A 22,993-nucleotide genomic window follows, 5' to 3' on the forward strand; every position below is an offset into this window, starting at 1 on the left:
AAAGCACCATGCATTCGGATTACGCAAATGAGTCAAACATGCCGACAACTCGCCTGCGGCAGGTTGGTCGTAACATAAATGTCACATACTCACATCTCTCGTTTTACAAACCAGCTGGATGGTTACAAATGTTCAATACTGGCTGGAATTTAGATTTTGTGAATGAGATGAGGAAACTGATTAGAAAAATTACTATCAATTGATTCAAAGAAATCCAGAACAAACGGAAAGTTTCTCAATTCAGTGATAGATGAGTGACCTGCACAATTCTGTATCGAGTTTTATTCCATTATTACTCGTTATACCGTTGCATCGTACCTGAAAAAATTTCGCAAGCGTAACCTAGTTGTCCCCGAACAAAATGTCAAACCAGTGGTACCCGACATATGCTACACGAGCTGATATCATTAAAATCCAAGTCCAGCTCGTTGAGTAACGCGTAAAAATAATCATACGTCTCGAGGCGGTGCAGCAAGCAGCAGCAGCAGCGGCAGCAGCAACATCGCTACCACCACCACAACCACCACCGTCACGAATCGAGTGAAGATTCTGGGCTCCAGTTAAATTTAAGCTTCCCGCGAAAAATATGTTAACCGAAGACTCGGCCGAAGTCAATTAGTCCCAGCACCCGAGTGATCTTCACCGGATCGTTGATACCTCGACGAAGAAGGCGAACGGTTCGTAACTATTATCTCTCCGTTCTGCAATTCAATCGCAGAGTTACACGCAACTAGACGGCACTAGCCGGAGGCACATAGTACGAATAAAACTAGCAGTTTATCGTCCATCGCAGACAGCTTGGCTACACGTGCCACGGTGCTCACTTCATCATTTTTAGCATATTATTCTGCCCCCCATTGACTTATCGTGCCTGCGCCTGTCGCATCGAGGTGCCAATGAAATTTTTCAGCCAAAATCAGCTGCCCTGTATCGCAACGCGCCATTGCAGCATACATACTAGTCTTGGTGTACTTTTTTTCTTCAATACCATCGCGGCTGGCCGACTCGTCGATAGTGCAAGGCATATGTCAGCGTTTTGTTGTACTTGTGCCATACCGGTTGTAGTTGTCAGTTGTTACACCACGAAGGATAACAAGGCGTTGACAACAATCTCCGAATTCGATAGATCGAGAACTCGCCTCGACGCAGCATTCTCCCTCTCATTCCTCATTCTGGAACAAATAGAGCAGCGTTGTACGCGGTGCTGCAGCGCTTTCAATGTCCCGAGACCATGAGTGGGGTAGGGAGGCAGGTATGCGCCAAGTTCTGCACCGATACGAAGCATAGGGAATAAATTGTATAAAAATTGACAAGTGACCGAACACGCAGACTGTGTATAGCTAGGCTGCAACGCGGTAAAGATTTCTGCTTCCTTTGACATTCTCTTTCAGAGGCAGCCCAACTCCATCCGTGAGTCTAGAATACACGTCCTAACGCCCGATAGGTCCGAATGTGCACTTAGGTGGGCCTATACCTACTTTATACCTCTACTCAATGGCATTGCATAACTTCTAGATCGTTGCTAACAGATTAATGATGAGCTATATGTATGTTTCTCAGAACACATACATCATAATATGCATACATGCTGCAGGCACGGCGCTCGCAGGGTGCACGTAACTATAGTAGCGACATCGGTGCTGTTCGTAAATTTGTCAAGTGTCGATGATGACTTAATCAAAAGCGAAAATAAACGCACACTATAATATTTCACCCACTCGGTGGCTTCCAGGTAACGATGACGCGTATGTGCCAGTGCATGTATCGGTGGTATTGCCAGGAGCAGTACGATGTGGTCGAAAATCAGTTTTCCAACAATTATTGAGGTAGAGTAGTATTTCATATGACGTAAAATTTTTTTTTTTAGTTATTGTTTGATTTGCATCGTGCTTCGGTTAAATATGTTATTTAACAGTGTAATTCTTTATGCTTTTGGTATTTTTAGTACACTTTCCGAGAAAAAAAAATAGGTATAAATGAATCTGTGCAATCTTTCATACTTCGGGTTACTACGATCTGATACATTCGTGAAACTATTTTGACTTATATCAGTTGAAATAGGTAAAGTTTTGTTTGTTATTTCACCGAAATGTAGAAAACGACGTCATATTAAACGCCATACCTAGTGAGTCAAATAAGGGATGCACTCTAGCCTGTGATTGGTTCGGCGTGCATAAGCGTCTCTTTCTTTTCATTTATATCGTTTGAGTGAAGAACAGTTCAGAGTAAATTGCAAGCTCAGTAAAAATTATTTTGAACAATTGCAAAAATAGCCTTGAGTGATGATGAATTGTAACATCCATCTTAGGTTGAAATGTTTGAACGGTCTGTTCAGTCCGGGTTTCCGCTACACATAATTTACAAAACTTATGGTCATTGATTTTATTTCACAAGTTTAAAAAAATTTAAAGGCCAGAAGTGCTCGGGTGTAGAAAGCGAACAAGTAATACGAAGGTTGAAACTCTGTCATTAAAGCAATGCGCTATTAACAAGACAACCTTGAACGATATTTTGCAGATCAATAGTTGTTAGTCATTCTGAACACTGAGTTACCAAATGAACCCCATGAGTGTACTCCGAATTCACCAAATCGGGTGTCCGTACGGCATGTAAGACTGAGAAAAATAGGAGAAGCTCTCATTGATATTTATATAATCGGAAAAATTTCACACAGAGTTATATTTCAGTATAAACCATTCTTGTCGTAATCTACTATTTTACTGTGCTAAAATAGTCATGTACAATAAGGTGGTCTTTAAAATGGTAATTTTTGAATTTCAACCGCCCCACGGACCCAAACCGGCTCTAAATACTGTTAAAATAATTCTTTAATTTTTCTGGTTTTTATCTCAACTCCAATCCGTGCCCGCAAGAGCGTGGATTTCCCCATTGAATCCTTTCTGGGGCAAATCAAATGTATCAAACGGATTTCGATAAAATTCGATACAGAGGTTCTTGGGTTGCTGATTACGAATCTGAAATTGAAATTTGCAAATTCAAAATGGCGGATCCAATATGGTGGACCAAAATCCAAAATCCACCCTGTTCACAGCAAAGAACGGCTCCTCACATCTGTTACTTCAAAGAGATATGCGAGTTTTCGATTACCAATAATTCGGCAACCTAGAGCGGCGTTAACAGACCGTCGAGGTCGATGAGTGTTGACAAAGAACCAAAAATGCCAAATGAATTTACATATACATGTATAGAATGGTGTTCTAGATTTGATATGTAGGTTATTGCATCAATAGTTAAAATGCGTTTAAAAAATTCCGAAGTATTTGGTTTCTCATACATCTTATCGGTCCCTGAGAATCAAAATTGACTGAGATAAATTTCTATCAACAGATGCGTGATCCGTGTGAAATTCTTTCATTACAAACAAATGTTAGCTGTAATTTGTTGAAAATAATTGTTGCTTGAATGTTCACTACTATAAATTCTAGAAATCAGTCTGTTAATATGTCAGAACAACTTATGGTCCATGACCAGATGTATTATACCATTAAATACGTAATGACGAAAGAGCTTGAATTAGGTGGCGAAGTTAATATTCTAGCGATAAGTTGCGTCCCTGAAGACATTAGGAGCGCAATTATTACCAGCTAATAGAGCTACTCGTAGCCTGAGACCGGTCCATTACATTAATCTCGGTATATCAGGCCGAATAATAAAACGGACCAATCGCAGGCCACAGCACCTCGCAAAATTCGTTCCCGTTAATAATTGATTGTCAGTTGAGCGGCTGATCGCGATAGTCGGATTCTACTTACGGAGTACACATTTCGTGTATGGTTAAAAATCGGTGCATCTCGGTCACATTTCATTAAACGTCGAAATTTTTATTTCGCTGCGCAGGGGAATGAAATTTCAAGATTTTTCAAATTTATTCAGTACTCCCTATCAGCACTGGTGACCGTCATGAAAAACCTAACGAATGACAATTTTGCATTTGAATGATTCTATTCGTGCAAAATTCCGAGATATGATTATTAAAAATATTGTTTCGCACGTCCGTCCCTCTATATTAGGAAGCCTGATGTCCGATACATTTGATTGCCATCTTTTCGTTAGACAAAAAGATAATGCTATTGAGTTAACATTCACCAAAACCCGTTTAGTGTTCTTTAATCTATGAAATAAACCTGTCTCATTATACACCTACCGATTCTCTTGAAAGATCAAAATATTATTCGAGGTGCTCCGCGCCCCGTGCCGATTCGAATGCAGGTAGGTAAGAGGTACATGGATGTACCAGCGTATATTAATACCGCATCGTCGATGATGTTACCAGCGTATTATGCAACGGCCCCGTAACTTCTTAAACGGAAATTACACCCAGTTACATAAAAACGTATTATATTCTCAAGTGGGCGGGCGGCTTCACCGGCGATCAGTGCCCAGCCTGCGTTCATCGACATACGTAATCTATGATATACCTACACTCGCGAACATCGAAGTCGAAGAAATTTTTAACGATCATCGAGAGCGAGAGTGGGACGTGATCGGTTGTTTGAAATCGATGATCGGGTCCTACACGTTTCTGATCCATTTTATCACCTCGAACGTTCTATTGAAATCGAATGACGTACGTCGAGCTGCACCGAAGCGTCCGGGCATCCAGGTTTTCGATCACCCACGAGGTGTCGCCCCTTCGATATCCATATCCCACTGGAATCCCGCCGAATAAGTTTATCGCAATTATCGGCCAGACAACTCTGCGCTGTTGCGGGGTCATTAGCTATGGGTAAAAAATACTCATTTGACCGCAACGTTGTTTTAATTACAGGGCGGCGGGTCGCTTTCCTTCCTCCCATACACGTCCGAGTAGCGCAAAAACGAGATCCACTTACGCGATACACATTCACAAATTATAATTCTGATCAATTTGATATTAATGATATCTTGCCACTGCCCTGGGCGTGTACGCTCTTGTGAAATGTAACGTGGCCGTTGCGGTAGGGGTACACATACACCGACCTCCCAGCCGTAGGCTTGCGTAATCGCTGCTCGCGATTACTATCGCAACGGACGGCTGTTTTATTATCATGTTATTTATTGTTTCTTGGCTCCGTTCTTTTTTTTTTCTTTCTTTTTTTTCATTACACCTTTTCCCAACATATAGTTCGGTTCGTTCCATCTTCGGCAATGGATTCCTGCCTCCGGGTGACCACCGCGAATACTCGACAGCTTTTGCCACATTAATTTCCCATCAATACTATACAAGCCGAGATTTCGAGCGATTGGGTAACTCGGAACTTACTGATCAACGTTCGTTACCCCGTTCTGTGAAGTGGGAAACCCTGCTCTTGAATCGTCACATGTATACCTATGTAGAAGAAAATCATCTCATTTTCCTCTATTCTTGCACACATACCGTGTATGTGTATGTACCAAGAACCACTTGTCGTATCTTCTTGTCGAATTTTTCAAATCTGTCACTTGTACTTTGGACCTTCCAAACGACGCTTTCGTGAAATTCTCTGATGTTCCCATATTTTCTAGGTCACTGCTGCAGCCTGCGGATGTCAACGCGTAGGAATCAGTTTTGGTGGGAGTTAAAACGAGCTCGAGGTGTACAAGATTTAATCTCGTAATAAGTTTTAATTCCATTCTTTTCGTCGCCGGAGATGAAAATCTGGTTGTCACGGCACAAGAATGGGCCGCGAACAGCGACGACCTTGAAACCCGTGGCAAATCGTAGGCGACAATTACCTACATGATGTTCCGCCAAAGTATGCGTTACATTGTACAGGCATCGCCCGGGCGCAAGGCAGGTGAAGTAATATCATCGTGTGTTAGGAAGCTCTTGAATACAGGGTGTCCCAAAATCTACGCAAGAAGTAATTTTCATAGAAGACACAGGTTTGCAGTTAAAAATTGAAATTTTTTCATTGATTCGTAATGTATACGGTTATATATGGAGTAGGATATCGGATAAAATGGCCTCCTCAGCTTTGCTGGAACATTCGCACTGTTTTGTTGAAATTTTCCTGCAGCTTTAATTTCCCATTTTGGTGATCAGAATCGGCCACCCGGACCATGCGATTTAGCGCCGTTGGACTTTTGCCTTTGGGGTTTTTTCAAGTCCAAGGCTTATACAAACAAGCCGACGACCACGCATATCTTGAAGGAGGAAATTGAGCACTGGATCGACGAAATTCAGTCACATTTATGCAAAACGGTCTTGGGAAAATTCAACAAAAGAGTACGCATATGCCAGCAAAGCCGTGGAGGCCATTTACCCATTATCCTATTTCATACATAACCCTATACCGTATACTTCACGAAACTATACAATGAAAAAATTAATTTTGAATCACAAACCTGTGTTTTCTGTCAAAATTACTTCCTGCGTGAATTTCGGGACACCCTGTAGAATCAACGCAGTTACAATACATTGTAGTGTTAATAACGCGCCGACGACTCCCGTAATATTGTATGTAGCTACACGACCTACTGCCATTGTCCATTGTTCGCGATCTACACCTGTTCGGGCGGCAGACTCACTTTGGACTTCTGGGTCAAGGAAGACCCAGTTGCCGGGGCGAAAGACAATTACACCGAAGCATTGCCGTATCGTCGTATAGATACGTATACGTGACAAGCACCGGTGTATGCGTGCACAAGTTCGGTATTTTATAACGTTCCGATGGTGCTACGGATTTTGTGTTGTACGTACCGCACGTGTAAAATGGAGTTCAGGATCGGATCTCAAGATCCAGCAGAATGATTCCCGGTCAGTTACAGGTTCACAATCAGATTTATTGACGGAGTTTTGAATCGTCAGTTGATTCCTCAATTCATTCTGAGCTGTGATCCCCGAGGGAAAAATTGATCCTTCCAATCATTGAACTGAGAAGACGAAAATAGATGTTATTATTCCCATGAAAACACTATCCGACGCTTTTAGAAATACCCGATCAGCTTACAGTGTCCCTGCAATTAATCTACTTGGTATTTTTATACTCAAATTGTTAACGAGACGTAACCAGAATATTTTAGACACAGAAATAAAAAAATCGACTACCGATGCCTGATGATGAGGCAACGTTTCGAATCAAATATCAATCGCAGAAGATTTGACAGATTGAAATAAAATGCAACATCATTGACACGGTATTCTGATCCATCAAAGTCACAGATAGATCTTTTTTTATTCCTATACTTTTTGTAAAAGTGCAAATTAGGATACACGCACTTTTTCCAACGATTGAGAATGATGATCCCGCGCCTGCCAAACCTGTACAGCCAGGACATTAATCCTGTGCGTCCGACATACGCGAGTAACGATTACCGCGAGGGCTTACACTCGTGCCTCTATTCATACTAACGTGGCAACGCTCACGTTTCAGGATTTGTGCCACGGTGACTGCATTCTTGAGCGGATAAAAACGGGGCAAAAGAATAAAGCTTGAGAAACCTCTCGTTCTCGGATCGTTACGAGCACTGGCAGTATGAGTGCCAGTGCAGTTCATGTTGCACCCGACTACGTCGCGGCGCCTGATCGACGCTCGAGTCCCAGGTTCGTTCGATTCTACATGTGATATATGGGACATCAACGAAGGACATCCAAGGTTCAGCCGTTGGGAGCGGGGTTGAAATTCCGAATTTGATAAGTTCCGAAAACGCCACGATCCGAATTTTGTAGTCGCGAAACTTAAAGTAAAGAAATCAAACTTTGACGAAACATCCAAGTTTTGAATGGTCCGAAACCCGACGCTCAAAATTCAGAAAATGCAAAGGTTCGAAAAGGCGCAACTCCGACAAGTCAAAGTTCCGAAAGTGCGAAAATGAGAAAATTTAAAAATCTGAAACATTGAAATTCCGAACGATCGAAGATATTCAGTTCTGTAAATATCTTTTTAGGTGAAATTTCACCACCTTCATCTTCTTTTGTTTTGGGATTTTCGATATTTTTACGTTCGGAATTCTGTTCGTTCCGATTTTCCGTTTTTCTGATGTTTTACACAGACTCGTTGAGTAAACTACGCTGTCTGGGTATATTTTAATTTTCCGTATTTTACTCTATCGAATCTTGAATTTTCGGAATCTTGCATTTCGGAACTTTGAGCCGTCGGGTTCCCGACCACTCGAAACTGTGTCGTATCGTAAAAGTTTGATTTCTCCACTTCATGTTTCGCCACCAAATAATTCAGAACTTTTCAAATTCGGTTCTTCGACCCCGCCCGAGCCGCTGCAAGTAACCTCACACGAACAATCCATGTGGGTAGCTCCGATCGACATTTTTAGTGGTCATGATCTTTTGAGCGCATTTCTGTCCCGATATAATACCGCACGAATAGGTATAAGAAATGCTTTAACGACAGAGTAATTTTTCTCTGAATGTCTCTAACGAGATTGCGTTTTTGTGTTTCAGGAAAACATTGTTATGATATCTTAAAAGAAAGCTTGGACACGTGCGTTCACTGCTGTATATCAACAGCCGATCAATTATGTAACGATACAAGAAAATGTACGATACCGACTTCGCTAGTTGCGTGGGAGAAATTAATCTTCAGCCTGTCAAAAATTAAAAGTGTTGCAACTTTTGATCAGCAATATATGATTGATGTTATTTCATTCGTAAGTCGTATAGAAACTAATATGTTCATGTATCAGAGATTCAGTATTTGAATGCAAAAAGTTGAAAACGCGTTTGTGGAAATAAATTAGATAGTAAATTTCGAACTCGTATAGTATATAATGCACATAATATTAACAATTTCGAATTCTTATTATTGAATTTTCTCAAGCCTGCGTAGCTATTGTAATGATTATTCCAAATCAATCGTAATTTCTTTTTTCTGTTACGTCTGCAGCAAAAAAATGTCTTCCTCCAATAATTATCGTAAAATATCAATAAAAAAAATCATAGAGTTAATGAGTTGGCAGTAGGATATTCAACAATAAATTCATAAATCTGGCTAATAACAAATTTAATAACGATGTGTATAACTCAAATTGCGTAGCAATTACAAGCCTTCGTTATTTATTCGTAATCGTTTTAACAATCGTTTACGTTTGTAATAATCCTTGAAATGTTTTATTTCCTAATTGATAATCGTGAAGCACGAAGACTGGGCTCATTGTTCCAGGTCGATTTATAATTAATATGTAGAAGAATTTTGAAAAAGGGGAAAAGCCCGGAACTCGAAGGGACAAATAATGAATCTAAGTATCGTTATAATTGTGTAATTTGAATCTTATGAACGCTGTTCCTCGAGCATAACATGCACTACGGCCGTGGAATATACCTTGTGAAGTGGTATTTTATACTCAGTCACATGGGCCATAATAAAGCACTTTTTCCTCCACGGAATAACGCTAATTTTAAGTGAGATATATCTATCAAGCTTGTCTATTTTCTACTTTTGTATCGCATTATGAGAACTATCTTCAAGAACATCGTTTCGAGGAAACCGGATATCGCGGCACACAGGACAGAATATCGCCAAACTGATTCCGGGTGGATGCCTGCAAAGATTGCGAACAGGGTCATGCTTAGTGCCTAGCGCAAAGTGCCAATGCAGACTTTCGATGACTAGACTCAAACAAAATACCGCTACAGCCGCTTGGATGCGTCGCCGACGGATACGCGAATCGTCGATGACGCTTATCAGCCTGGTGCTGAACCAACCGCCTATTTCGCCATCAGCTATCAAATAGAAGCGTGTTTTATATATAATTCTTTGTTTTTCTTCTACAATTCTCGTAAGGGAGGTTTTCTTTTACATATCTATTTTGTAAAGCCACGAAGTTAATGGTATTATATCTTTTCTCTTTTCTTATATTTTCTCGCCGTTTTCTCTGCGTCAGCCACGTGAGCTGGTACCTTTCCGTTTTCTTATACAATACCGCAAGTAACTTCACGACTGGTCAGCACTTACTTGTTTAATCTGTAGTGACTGTTGCCTTTTTCCTTGATCTTGTTGCTTGAATTGATTAATTACCATTTCTTCGCTTACGCTTGATTAGAATACCTTCAATTGCCTTGCTTTACTTGAATTTCATCATTTATTGTTTCTCTGTAGTGATTGGTAAATTAGTTAGCCTATAAATTCTCACAGTTTATCTTTGTCTCTTATTATCTTTTCTCTCTCGTCACTTAGTCTTTTCTATAACTTCTCTAATTTGATTGTAAGTTGCTTTCTTACCTAATATCTTTAAATAATTAAGGAAGTTGTAACGACGTTACGCGGCTAATCAAAATTCGGTTGCGTTGCGTGTCTGACCAGCGTAAGTAATAGGTTTTTCAGAGTTTGGTAACGTCGCGTCATCTTATTGCAAAAGCTTTGTATACTAACTCTATATACCTCCACGATCTGTCATGCATAAAATCCATTTCTTTTTCATTTATAGCCGAAAAGTAACTATAATACAACAATGTCATGTTTTACGCATGTGTTGCGCTGTTGCCACGTCACAACGTGTTACGGCCTGCACAGCTGGGTACAACCTCAGACATGTATACATGTTTGTAAATAATTTTTTCCACTATCATGGAAGTGATGAATAATTCTGAAATATGTTTCTTCATTGTTATTAGACTTGCTTCTACTTGCAAAAAAAATTTCATTGAAATTCGAATGTCACTTTATTGCAAATTGAATTGACAACTTCAATTCCCGTTCATTCCTCCATAAGAATATGTGTAAAATGAGCGAAGACATATTTGCTTACATCTCATAAACAATGCCGTGAACCGATACAAAATTTCAATCTGGTGATTGAAATACATTATTCCATTAAATTGCCAATTTTATCGAAAACTGTCTTTCTGAAAACAATATCTTTATGCTTAAGTATCACTAATAATCAGATCACTGTCTGCGCCGTACGGTACCAGGATTTCCACCCTCGAAATTATCTTAAATATCGTATCCGAGGAAACCCCTGCGTTACAACCTACATTCATACGCAGTGCAACAAAATAATGACGAGCTTACGAATCCTCGCGATATTGAGATCGTTCTATTTACGGGGAATGGACACGTGCAAAGTTTGACGTCATTCAAACCGATTCGACGGCACGCCAACTGATTAGACCGAACGTGAAGGTGAACAGGCCATTATAACAGACAAGTATGTCTATTCGTATACTGGCAATATCTTGATCATTTATACGGCAGATTGAGGAAGGATAATTAGTTGTAGAGAGAAAACAGCAGCTCGGGACAACCTGCGCCGCATTGCGTTCAAAGTATAAAAATAAAATAATAAAATCATAATCTTTATGGTACAGATCAGAAATAGCTAATTTGAATATTAAGCGACACTGCACAGTCGCTGCTGGATTCGTAGATCTTCGGTTACAGATGACGAATGGCATGTTTAAAGGCAGTTACGATAGAAATATAAGCCTAGTTTGATAGTTCGATGGTTATTATTTCGAAACTGGATCCGAAGGTTGTCACTGTGCGTTACTGTAACGTTCTGCAAGTTTTTACATGGAGCTGAATACACAGAGAATTTAAAAAATAATCGCTTGCACTCGATGAAAAAAAATGGATAATTAGACAAAATGCTTCTCAGTTTGGGTAATAATGAACCCTGGACCGAATTGTCCAACTCGCGGCATTCATACATAAGCGTTCTCCAGCAACTCAGCGACTTTTTTTTTCCTCCCCTCACCATGCTTACGTCATGCAGCCTCGCTAAGCCGTCACCACGCCACTGCCGAACGATGGAACACCGTAGAACTAGTCAGCCAATCAGCATTCCGCGACAGCGGAAGTCAACGATAGCGGTAAGTTAGGCTATAAGAATTTCATGAGATGAAAACCAATCGGATCGGGAAAATTTTTTCGTGACCGATAGCGCGTATGTTGGAAGCATGTTCGAATTTCGGCTCCGCGTAGCGAAGCTCGGCACTTGAGGCCTGGCGACAGTGCGCGAGCGTTGTGATTGAGTAGAAAATAAAAACAAAAATTTATGTTTGTGCGCGCCACGGCCGAGACCAGGGTTGGAGACTTTTTGGTGTGGTTGCGAAGCGATGAGAGCTGTTAATTCTTTGCGAACATATTTCGAGTACGATTTAGATCGGCGCACCGACCAACGGTTGGCCAGTTAATAATTGAGTTAGTGGAGCACTTGAAATTTGTGTGCCGATCTTCTTGTGTGATGGCCATAGCCTGAGTTCTCGCGATAACGCGTAGAGTAACTTTTGTTCATGTATCGTCTAGAGTAGAGTCACCGTTTTGAGTCGAGTCAAACTTGTTGCAAATTGAGTTCAGCCAAATTCCGCCGCACGGGGTCCTGTCGAGTCAGCTTATGTAAAAGTGTCACCTCTCGTGTAGGTCGCGTATCGTCGTGCGTGAGCGCTCGGTTTAGCGGAGCGATTTGTGAACTTTGGAGTAATTACGGGTACGGATTGAGCTCGGATGCGTCGTGCTAAGCGTCATGCGATTACTGTTGAAAAAAAACAGAAAAAAAAACGTCAAATTACAAATAATAATTAGAAATGAGACTAGCGCGTCGAATAAGGTTTCATTTTAGTTATTGCCCTGGTGGTTTATTATTATAGTCTGGCGATTAGCGCTGTATCTCGTAGAGAACAATCGCGGTTAGCGCGTCACGTAACAATTTGTTTCTATTTTTTTGTTTATTATTAAGAATGCAACTAGCGCAAGTAGACTTAAGGTTTCTTATATAGTCGGTTTTTCTCAGTTCTGTTTGTTTATTTTTTTTGGATCGCGAAGAGCGAATGTTGAATTATTCTTCTTCTTTGTTTTTGTATCATCACTATCGTCAAATATATTATTTCATTTCATTGTTGTCAGATAACGTGTGGTTGTCTCTTCCAAAAATTACCCGTCCCCTCTCCGCGGTACTGAGCTACCGAGTAAATTCCCGAGGTATAGCGAATTAGCGATTTCGAGGCGTGGTAATCACGCCAGGCGCCCAACATAGTTTTGCGATATCTTTTGTGGGATCCAGTTTTTCAGCTTAAATCGCGGGCCGCCGAATTATTGTGTACGCGGTAAGTTCTCGGTCATTTCTCCGAGTGACCGAGGTACAGGAAAAGACCACGTCACAGCATGTAATCTTGATGACTTTATCCAGCCCAGGGCAGGACACTGTCTGCTCGACGCGACGTCTGTTTCCTGTATAGATAATGCCCGAGCTGAATGTGCCGCATTCTCATTAGCGATGCAATCCATTTCCATACACTCGGGGCGTACCTGCCGATCTTAATCGCCTATGTTCATATGTTTCGAGCATTGACACGTGCTCCGTTTGCAGACGTTGTGTGAATCTGGAAAATTTCGGAACACTGATTGCTGTTTTTACGCTCGTATATGCGAAAAGTTGTAAGCTGAGAAGTCGTTGAATTTAGGTCAACGGCGTGTAAAAATGTTAATATGGAATATTTGCAAACCAGAAAGGGGTTGTTTTCGGTTCAAAATAACGCGGCATACCGTGTAGGTACGGAATTATCATCTCAGTATCGAAACTTGTGCAGTTTTCATAAGTAATAAATTCATAGTAGTAATACAAGCCCAGTTCTTGATAGAGATTCTTGATACCGACACTTACCGATATCTTACCGAGACTTAAACCCTTCTCCGCGATTTTGACCTTCGAGTCGGTACAGCAGGGGGTTGATTGCGGTTACGTCATCGCGGAGAAGGGTTTGAGTCTGGGTAAGATGTTGGTAAGTGTCGGTGGTAGGAATCTGCATCAAGAATCGGCCTTGTTTACCACCCTTCATTCCGTATGGAATGGGATCAACGACTTCGCAAACGAAGGAAGCGGTGATTCAAATGAGCTTTCGCAAGATCTTGAATCAGTTCGGTATACTGCAGAGTTGCTTGCGGGATAATGTTGTGAATTTTATCCAAACGAGTCGTTTCGCTCATGATAATGTACCGCACAATCCAGCTATGATACGTAGACTAATTTCATCTCGCACTCTCGTAGCCGATAAATTACTTTCGAAGGTCAGCGCACCTTTATTATTATACGTTTCACCGTAATAATAGACAATACAACGCGAGGACCGGTAGGAGGCTGCATGAACGGATCTGTAATCACTCCGCTCTACACAGTTCCTACGCGTATTAATTTCTCTAATAGAAATGTGCATGCATAATCAATGCGACACGTATGTATCTGCAGCTCACGAACATTCGGGATGGGCTCGCTTGCCAGTGACCCGAACGGTACCCACGCCCCTTCATTTCCCGTTTAAACCCACGACTGCTCGAAAATTCGTTTCGACTAATCGATGGGATGGGCTGTTTCTAACATTTCCGGAAGAAACAGATATTTTGAAATATTTTTGCCGAAAGTCCTTTGATCAACATTCAATCTAGCTATATTCAAAGAGTGAAAGCTTCTTTACCTCTTATTGGGTACTCTTGCAATTACAATAACGAGACCAAAGATAATCTTTAGTTGAACCTCGGTATTGATGTTTCATTGATTCTATTTTATCGATTGATCTTTTATTCCGCTTAAAATGATTTTATAACATCTAATGATTAGCGGAAACTCGTTAAACTGAAACGAGCATCAGAAAGGTTGATACTATATCCTGTCCAGGTTACTGCAGTTTTTGGTTGACTTGGAAATTAGTTTTTCAGAAAATAATAACAATGTGACTGCGGAACCGTAGGTTCCCAATATTTCAAAACTTCATTCTACATTCTTATCTGAAGTATGTCGCTATTTTTGTACGACAAAAAAATTAGGCATAAAAAAATCGAATAAAATTCCAGTGAAAAATATCGTGGTACTGCATTCCGCAAGTTGCGCATATTTCATGGTGAGAAACAGGACTCGTGGTAAAAATTAAAGGAAATAAATCGATCCGATCTATACCGAACCGTGTGATCTTCGAACGGGAATAAATATTGATGAAAACATCCAATATCCTGCCGGCAGATTACTTTTTATTTTCAGGAAAATAATGGCATCAACGTAAGCCAAATTCATGTTCATCGTTATTGCGGCCAATATAAAAGCGATAATATACGTTTCATGTCCTATTCGATGTTGCGATTTTGTACCAAAAAGTAGAATGGATACAAAAAACGCGTCACAATGGTCCCAAAGTCGAATGGCAACATTAAGTCACGTTATACGCTCGCCAAAATCTATTCTCAAGCTACAAGCAGCATCTTTTGTATTGGTTACGCAATCTGTTTTGAATCTCGTAAAATTTTCAAATAGTCCAATGTTCGAATTTTTATTGCCTCCATATGACGTACGAACCTGACACACGTGCCAGCATCGGCAAATTGGTGAGTTTTTTTGCGTTTTAGATTCGAAACGCCACGAATCATAGGTAAAAGTGTATACAGTATGTATCGAAATAACGTAAAATGGACATATTGTTGATATGAAAGTTTCATACCGGGTTGTACATTTTTTGCACGACTAACGCAACATCTTACATCAGGTAATAACATCAAGTTCAGTCTTGCTGAATTTCGAGATCCAAGTTGTAAAGACAGTTCAAAATTCTTCGTGCCGTTGGAAATTTTCATTTTTCTCGCCGACAAAACAGAAAGTCCCCGGCACGTAATTACAGCTTGTACATACATAGAGGTGGACTGGACGTCATGTATTAGCAGATTTATGGGCGTTATTTCACGGTAGAGCGAACACCCTGGCCTCAAACGAGACGTGTAATCGGGCAAGAGAGCCGCGATTGTCGGCATACCGATCACATAAACACGGCGAAGAGATATTTCTATTGAAATGGGTTTGACGAGCTTGCAGCGTCGCGCGTCGCGACTAAACGGCGACATGTTTCGCGTAGCCTCGAATTGTGGGCAGATGTACGCAAAAAACGAATCAAAAAGTTAACTAAAATACACCCATAGGTATAATGAATAACGCTGAATCGATCATCACCCGGCGTTCGAGATAACTCATAAATTCACCTGACAACGAGACCGTCGTTTTCGGTGATCCAGCTGCGACGGATCGTTGTTTGATGATGTCGTGGCAACGGCGACGTCGACTCCGACATCAGCGTCTACTTGCGATTGACAAAAACTCGTTGAGCACCTCTCGTGGTTCGATATACTCTTACATAATAATATTGGAAGCATTTAAAACTACAGTGCTTCTAAGAGTCGTAAATAAAGCATTTTTTGCACATTTGTAAAACTTATTTGGTAATCTTAGTTTCCTTCCCCCACCCCCCATCTGACTTGGCTTGCCCCACCTAAAAAACTGTGCTTGATCCGCGTTAGCGTAATAAAGTACGTGTGCGTCATATTTTTGGAAATATTAAAAGTCCGATTATCCTCGTACCATCGTCAATTGGAGATCGTCAGTCCAGTGCATTACACTGAGCGTGATTCCGTTCTTCGTCGAGGCAGCTCGAGCATAAAGAAAAATAATACGTAAATAGTTGAGAGTTTGAGAAAATATCTTCAATACTGCGAGCTGTGTTTCAATGGGGTAATTACTAACTTTAAGAGTTTTCAATACACCCTTAATAATATAGATAAAGTCCAAACCCACGTTTCCTCGTATCCTATCGACGTCCTACTAATTTCTCTATCAACTATCACTTTGCTAGACTTTGGCATTTGTATTAACGAAAGACGAACGATTATTACTGGATATTTCGAACCGAAAAGTGAATGCAATCATTCCGGGAGAATTGATCTATTTTCAAGCAATCGACAGTAAAATTCACCACATCAAAGACTCGCAATGTGAAGTTTGACAGGTCAGTCGGTAACCTTAAGTTAGCAACCAGAAGTACTGTAGATTTCACTAAAGATCGTGCTACCCCTATAATTACCAGAGCCGTACTTAAGTCTAGGCTAACAAGGCACATACTTAAAGGCGGCGCGGCGTCGAACAGACTATTTTCCCGCTCAATTTTGATTCTCCCCTTAAATTGTTGCTTTGGTTGTTTTGAGTCATGCGAATCATATTTGCCAATCAGTAAGCAAACCCAAACATGAAAATCCGTTTCAAATTATTTTACGGAGGTATAATGTACGAAAATACGGCTGGCAAAGTGGGTAGATTTGGGGAAATCATGCTTCGACAACCAATCATTTCACTCGTTTGGGGTTCGTCTTTTCAAAAGTATGTGAGTCGAGATTCATTTTTTTTTTTCGTTAAAATCAATCGTCCGAAAAAGCACCTCCGGTGCAAAAACCTTTCGCCAAGTACATTAAAAATGTGATCTCATCCTTTATCAAAAGAGATTGAAGTTACATCCTACAGCCAAGACCATGACTGTTAATTCACAATAAAAGCATGATTGAAACTTGACCTTAGCTTAAAAAGGCCCACCAACTGAGACGGGAAAGAGAAAAAAAAAATTTACCGTAATGGGGTTCCTATATTCATATAAATTTCATTCTTCTGCTTTCACAAATATTGATTTCGAAAATAGTGAAAATTTTCCCGGAATTATTTTTCGGGTTGGGACATCATTTCTCATCCAAAGTCATGGAGAAAAAAAATCAGCGACCTTGTAGCAGGTATATATAGTAGGGCTAGAATTTCACTTGCGAGTCCCCTTAACTGATCCCCTGACGGACTGGCTGTTTGACTAAGCTAGTATAACTAAAACATTGAAAATTATCATGTATGGTATAATTTGAATTTAAATGTACAGGGATCACGACTCAAACTTGGACTTCATTGTGCAAAATGAGAAGAGTCGAGAGTTCGACCTGGAAGAGGTGGTCAACAAGGATGTCAGCACGAACGATAAGTTTTATCACAGACTTGTGATTCCCAACCTGTTGTACTTATTCGCCCTCCACGTGGGTGCAGTAATTGGTATTTACCACCTACTGGTGCACGCCAAGATACTCACAATAATATGGGGTGAGTTGAAATCATATAACTCGTAAGAATGCAGATATAAGAATGACGGCGAGGAACAGCCGAATTCAGTTTCAACAATTACTTATTCTTATAACTTCACCACTCTTTTTTTTCTAGCGGGTTTCATGGTGTTCTGTACCTTGGAAGCTGTAACATTGGGGGCCCATCGATACTATTCTCACAAGAGTTTCAAGGCCACAACGTCTCTCAGGCTGGCCATGATCATTTTTCAAACGGCTGCTGGACAGGTTAGTGAAATCCAATTATTCGCAGCTAATCACAAAAATTGCGATTTCGCCAAAATTGTGCGCTCGTTATACTCGGGTTGTCAATACACCGGGTATCATAGGTATAACGTAATAACAGTCTTTGACGATTCAAGATCAAAGTGCTTTTAGTGCTGTTGGGTCCCCCCCCCCCCAACTACTTTTTAATAACTGCGCGACAATCAGGCGACATTAGGCATACCTTTCGTATTGTAGAACAGCATGTATACCTGGGCAAGAGACCATAGGCTGCATCACAAATACAGCGACACGGACGCTGATCCTCACAATTCCACCAGAGGATTTTTCTTTTCCCATGTCGGCTGGTTGATGTTCAAGAAACATCCTCTCGTTAAAGAGAAAACCAAGTGCATCGACGTCTCGGATCTACTCGATGACAAAATTCTCATGTTTCAATACAAGTGAGTATCCAACTTCGAACACTATAGGTACCAATTTCTTTTTAAAGTGAAATCCTCACGATTTTTCGAATCAGAAACGTGAAATACTAACTAGAACACCATCGACGGTTTTTTTTCCTCATGATATCGCGATATAACCGTGGCTGTTTTTTATCATCCCAATTTACTTGCAGATATTACGTACCGTTTTACATACTTGTGGGATTTCTTTGTCCCACTTATTTGCCAGTTTACTATTGGAATGAAAATTGGTGGACTTCCTTTTACGTCGCATACTGTCTTCGCTACGTCATCGTCCTTAATGTAACTTGGAGCGTAAATTCTGTCGCTCACATGTTCGGCACAAAGCCCTACGACAAGTAAGTTTACGATCACCGATTCATTTCTAAAGCAGATGTAAAACGAACGTGGAATGATTCCCGAGAAACCCTGAAACCCTCAGGGTTATAACACTCTTCGTTTATACTTGAATGAATTTCGATAAAATTTACAATTAGTTTAATGTGAAATAACGTAGTTGAAAATTGTAGAAGAATCGCCTCCGTCGAGTCCAATCTCGTTTCATTTCTGACCGGCGGAGATGGATGGCACAATTACCATCACAGTTTTCCCGGGGATTGGAGAGCTGGAGAATTCAGTCATCGGGATGGTATCAACACCAAGTTCTTGCAGACTCTGGCGAATTACGGATTCGCCTACGATTTAAGAACGGTCTCGGACTCGGTGGTCGAAGGGCGTATCAAGAAGCACGGCGACGGAACGCATTCGGTTATGAACCAGGGCTGCAAAATTATTGATTGAAAAGTAAGTCATGATCCGTGACCAAAATAATGAGTAATAAATGAAAACTAATATTTGCAGTTACATTATTGTCGCTGATTCTTGTACGTGTCGTAAGCCAATAAATACCGATCGAATACATCTATTTCTTTGGTACGGTTTCCTTTCGCACAATTAATGCTGCCTCGGAATCGAAATAGTTGAAGATTTCTTGCTCATTTTCTGATTCTTCAGATGAGGATGTGTTTTTATTCATTTTACTCTATAACCTTCTTCACATTAAATACAAACCACGTGTAGAGGTCCGTCATACGACTTCGAAAGAATTAGTTTTTGAAAAAAAAATAATGTAGAGTTACGCCGTGAAAGTATTTTCAGATCTGTAATACGAATGAGAGATGAAGGTAAAAGAAATCACCAACTTCGTCCGCTTCCACCAAATATCCCCGATTGGCGTGTTTTTGGAAATTCTTAGTTCTAACCGGCGACGTCGACGTCGTCCTCCTAAGCGTCGTCGTCACACGGACGCGATAATCATTTGCATACGTGCCCGTGGCATCACCCAACCTATGCCGGTTATATTTTAGACCGCGGTCCTCGCGCAACGAAAATCTGCCAAATTTAGCCACTCACGAAAAGAGAGTTGAAGAAAGGCCATCAGAGCTACTTGTATACGCGTAAATTCTACGAAGGATCCAAAAATATCATATCCCCCCAAAAAGCACCTCTGGTACAAAAGCCTTTCGCCAAGTACATTAACAATGTGGTCATTACCCACAAAAATACTTCCTATGATCGAAAATGCGTGCATATAATCAAGTTATACAACAGAAAAACATTTCACAAAAACACAACGTACATAAATATTCTCATCCTTTGACAGACCAAATGTACCCGATTACATGAGCATAAAATTAGGCTTCGCAAGACTATTAAATCTGCGTTCAGCCTCATCGGGAGCTCCGCTGTTCATCGAACTGATTTAAAGTAGTCAAATAATTATCACTAATTTGTATATTTTCACTTAGTTCTGAACTTACGACTATGAAACACACGAACGTCACTTTTTTTCGTTACATAATACAAATTGAATCAGTTTTTCGACGATGTTGGAAATATTACAACTGGTATATTTCGGCTCCCCGTGCATCGATCGCATTGATATAGGGCTTAAATGAAAGCTTTTAAAATCCATAATCGTATAAAAACTTCCGAAATGTCGAATTTCATTGGGAGAAGGGAGAAATATGTGACACTGTTTTCGCCGGTTAGGCCAAAGGCTTCTGTTCGCGGTAAAAGATAGTGCGTCGGCTCGCGCGCGTTCATGTTTTTTTTTTTTTTTTTAATGAACTTGGCGCTATCAGCGACCACCGATCTGCAGTCACTTATACCTTATACCGGTGGTATAATATAGCGTGGGAACCATGCGAGCGTGAGCTGAATTTCAAATTGGCCCTTGCCATGTCTGTCTGTACCGAAAGCAGGGAACGTTACCCGATATTTTCCAACGGCTCTCACTTTTTGATCATCGAGAGCCTCCGAGCAACATCGCAGGCTTATATGTAGAGCAGAGACATACAGGTGTTCTGTACACGTTACGCTAATCATAGCGGGCTGTACATGCACTTGATCAACACCTCTGTGACAAAACGCGATTTACTTGTCCTATTTCCTCTATACGCTTTATAGGTGTTTGTGTCTGATATCCGGCTATCATTGAGAGATCCCTCTTAACACTCTGCAACAGATTGTTACTTTCACAGGTATGAAAACGCTTAGTCTTCAGATTCTACGCATAAAGCTGAGCACACATGGATAAACTATTGACCAGCTTACTGGAAATTGAACAGTCTAAATTAAAAATGTCCAAAAACACAGGGCCTTAGATCGTATGAATAGAGGATTCGTACAACGATCTTATTATTCAGGGTCCGAACACGAGTCGATAATATTAGTGGAAAGTACGACACGGGCACGCGTGCCTACTGTACTATATATCACGAGTAATTTCACCGGGGTAAAATATTCATATTTATGCATGATAAGCTCACGGGATTGGGCCGGAGTACCATTTCCGGTGGTCTACGGGAAATTTGAAACGGTGATCGTAAACTTAGTATTTATTCAGCAATAAGCGAACCGTGCGCCGCGTGCTCGAAAGGTGTGATTATAATAATAGTACGGCAGTAAAAGCGCAAATCGGTACTTCCCGTGAGGATAGCTGCCGAGTAAACCGTTTGTTAGAGTTCCGGTAGGCAGACAACAGCTGGAAAGTGAAGCTTGCAAGTACACGTGAATGAAACCCAGAAATACCGCCACGCTCTCGCCGAGCACTGGGCTTCGATTTTCTTACCATAGCCAGGATCTAGACACGGTGAATTAACATGAAAGCGAAGCGCGGTTAACTACAGTTCAATGACTACGATTATATATACCTACGATCTTCCGGCGAAAGTACAATATCATTCGTAAATTCGGCATTTATTTGCTTTTTACCGAATAACTCCGATTACGGTATAAATTATACTATTATACGAAGATACTATAGATATAAGGTTGGAAGATACTTTCGAAGCAGCAGAGAAACATTTGCTTACAACGACTCCTCCTTCCGTTATAACTTTAGCGAGAACTATAATATTACACATTTTGTCCATTTTACCACTAATAGTATTTAAGTGAATAATTTTCTGGCAATATTGTTATTTTTATGCATGTAAAAAGATGGCGGTTGATCGTCGATCAAATCAGGCATGTAATACCGGTACCCAGCTAACAAAACAACTATTAACCGCGCGAAGGAAAATCATTTTTTCAAACGACGGTTCAACCATCCGTAATGCTGCATCTTCGATGGACAAACAAGCCGCGGCGCTGATCCGAGGCACGAATGGTTACACAGGCGTAGGCGAAAGAGGACAAGGATATACCTACACGTGCAGACTTCATTCTTAAAACACGGTCAAAGTGGAGCGCGGGTCCATTTCTGAATGCAGATCCATACGGTACACTCTACAAATTCCCACCCATATCCTACATCAATGTACACGTGTGCACTGCAAGGGTGGATATTTATCTTTTATGCTAATTGGACAATTTATGCATGCGTTTTGTGTAGTGACAGTAAATAACCGGCCCGCATCGAGATCCCTCTATTTAAACATCGACAGTTGCATAAGGTAAGTGTAACAGTTATTGACACGTTTCGACCTAATTATTGACCCTTTCATTTTCCAAAATTATAAATTTGCAGCACAAATTGTGAATTTCTCGACGATTAAAACCAATTGTCGGAAGGTTAAGCGATACAAATTTATTTCTTGGTAATTTTAGAACCAAGAATCAAACAGATGCAACCAAAACAGGTCAATCATTGGGACAGGGTCAACAACTGGCACACTTGCCTTACCTGTAATACTGTTGCATGCAGTTTACTAATACTATGAAAAATGTGGATTTTCAATTGTCGTTGGGGACCACTATCCAATGATCTTTGACGTTAGTTCGGAAATATAGCATCAAATGGTGTCAAGTCGACACCGCATGGTCTATAGAAGTCCACGCCGAAATCTATAATACAATGAACGTGTATGAGTATCAAGTACAATTTCAACTCGTAATTAAGAAAGAAGGTGCCGGTAGTGAAATGATTTCTAAAACTATCGGACCGCTCACGCGTCTACGACCCATGGGCAGATCTTATTGTTCGCT

At 40.7% G+C, this 22,993-nt stretch overlaps 2 protein-coding genes and 1 long non-coding RNA gene across 9 annotated transcripts in view; 2 read left to right on the forward strand and 1 right to left on the reverse strand.

Moving 5' to 3' along the window:
- The window catches only part of LOC124297662 (angiopoietin-2-like), a 68,582-nt gene that overhangs the window by 29,594 nt on the left and 15,995 nt on the right, over positions 1–22,993 (reverse strand). The gene's annotated exons all lie outside the window — the stretch shown is intronic.
- On the forward strand, positions 577–8,724 carry LOC124297664 (uncharacterized). The gene is made up of 3 exons (XR_006906653.1): positions 577–677; positions 7,356–8,226; positions 8,381–8,724. It is a non-coding gene; the product is annotated as an uncharacterized LOC124297664 (long non-coding RNA).
- On the forward strand, positions 16,289–19,427 carry LOC124297663 (acyl-CoA Delta-9 desaturase-like). Its single transcript, XM_046748930.1, has 6 exons — positions 16,289–16,419; positions 17,600–17,814; positions 17,932–18,062; positions 18,297–18,502; positions 18,676–18,861; positions 19,033–19,427. The coding sequence occupies exons 1-6, from the start codon at positions 16,415–16,417 to the stop codon at positions 19,301–19,303; spliced, it is 1,014 nt and encodes a 337-aa protein (XP_046604886.1). The 5' UTR covers positions 16,289–16,414; the 3' UTR covers positions 19,304–19,427.

The sequence above is a fragment of the Neodiprion virginianus genome, chromosome 2 (genome assembly GCF_021901495.1).
Source record: "Neodiprion virginianus isolate iyNeoVirg1 chromosome 2, iyNeoVirg1.1, whole genome shotgun sequence".
Classification (NCBI taxonomy): domain Eukaryota; kingdom Metazoa; phylum Arthropoda; class Insecta; order Hymenoptera; family Diprionidae; genus Neodiprion; species Neodiprion virginianus.

Coding starts and splice junctions, on each gene's coding strand:
- LOC124297663 (XM_046748930.1), top strand. Junction 18,063..18,296: donor TTCAAACGGCTGCTGGACAG/GTTAGTGAAATC, acceptor TTCGTATTGTAG/AACAGCATGTATACCTGGGC. Junction 18,862..19,032: donor GGCACAAAGCCCTACGACAA/GTAAGTTTACGA, acceptor TGAAAATTGTAG/AAGAATCGCCTCCGTCGAGT.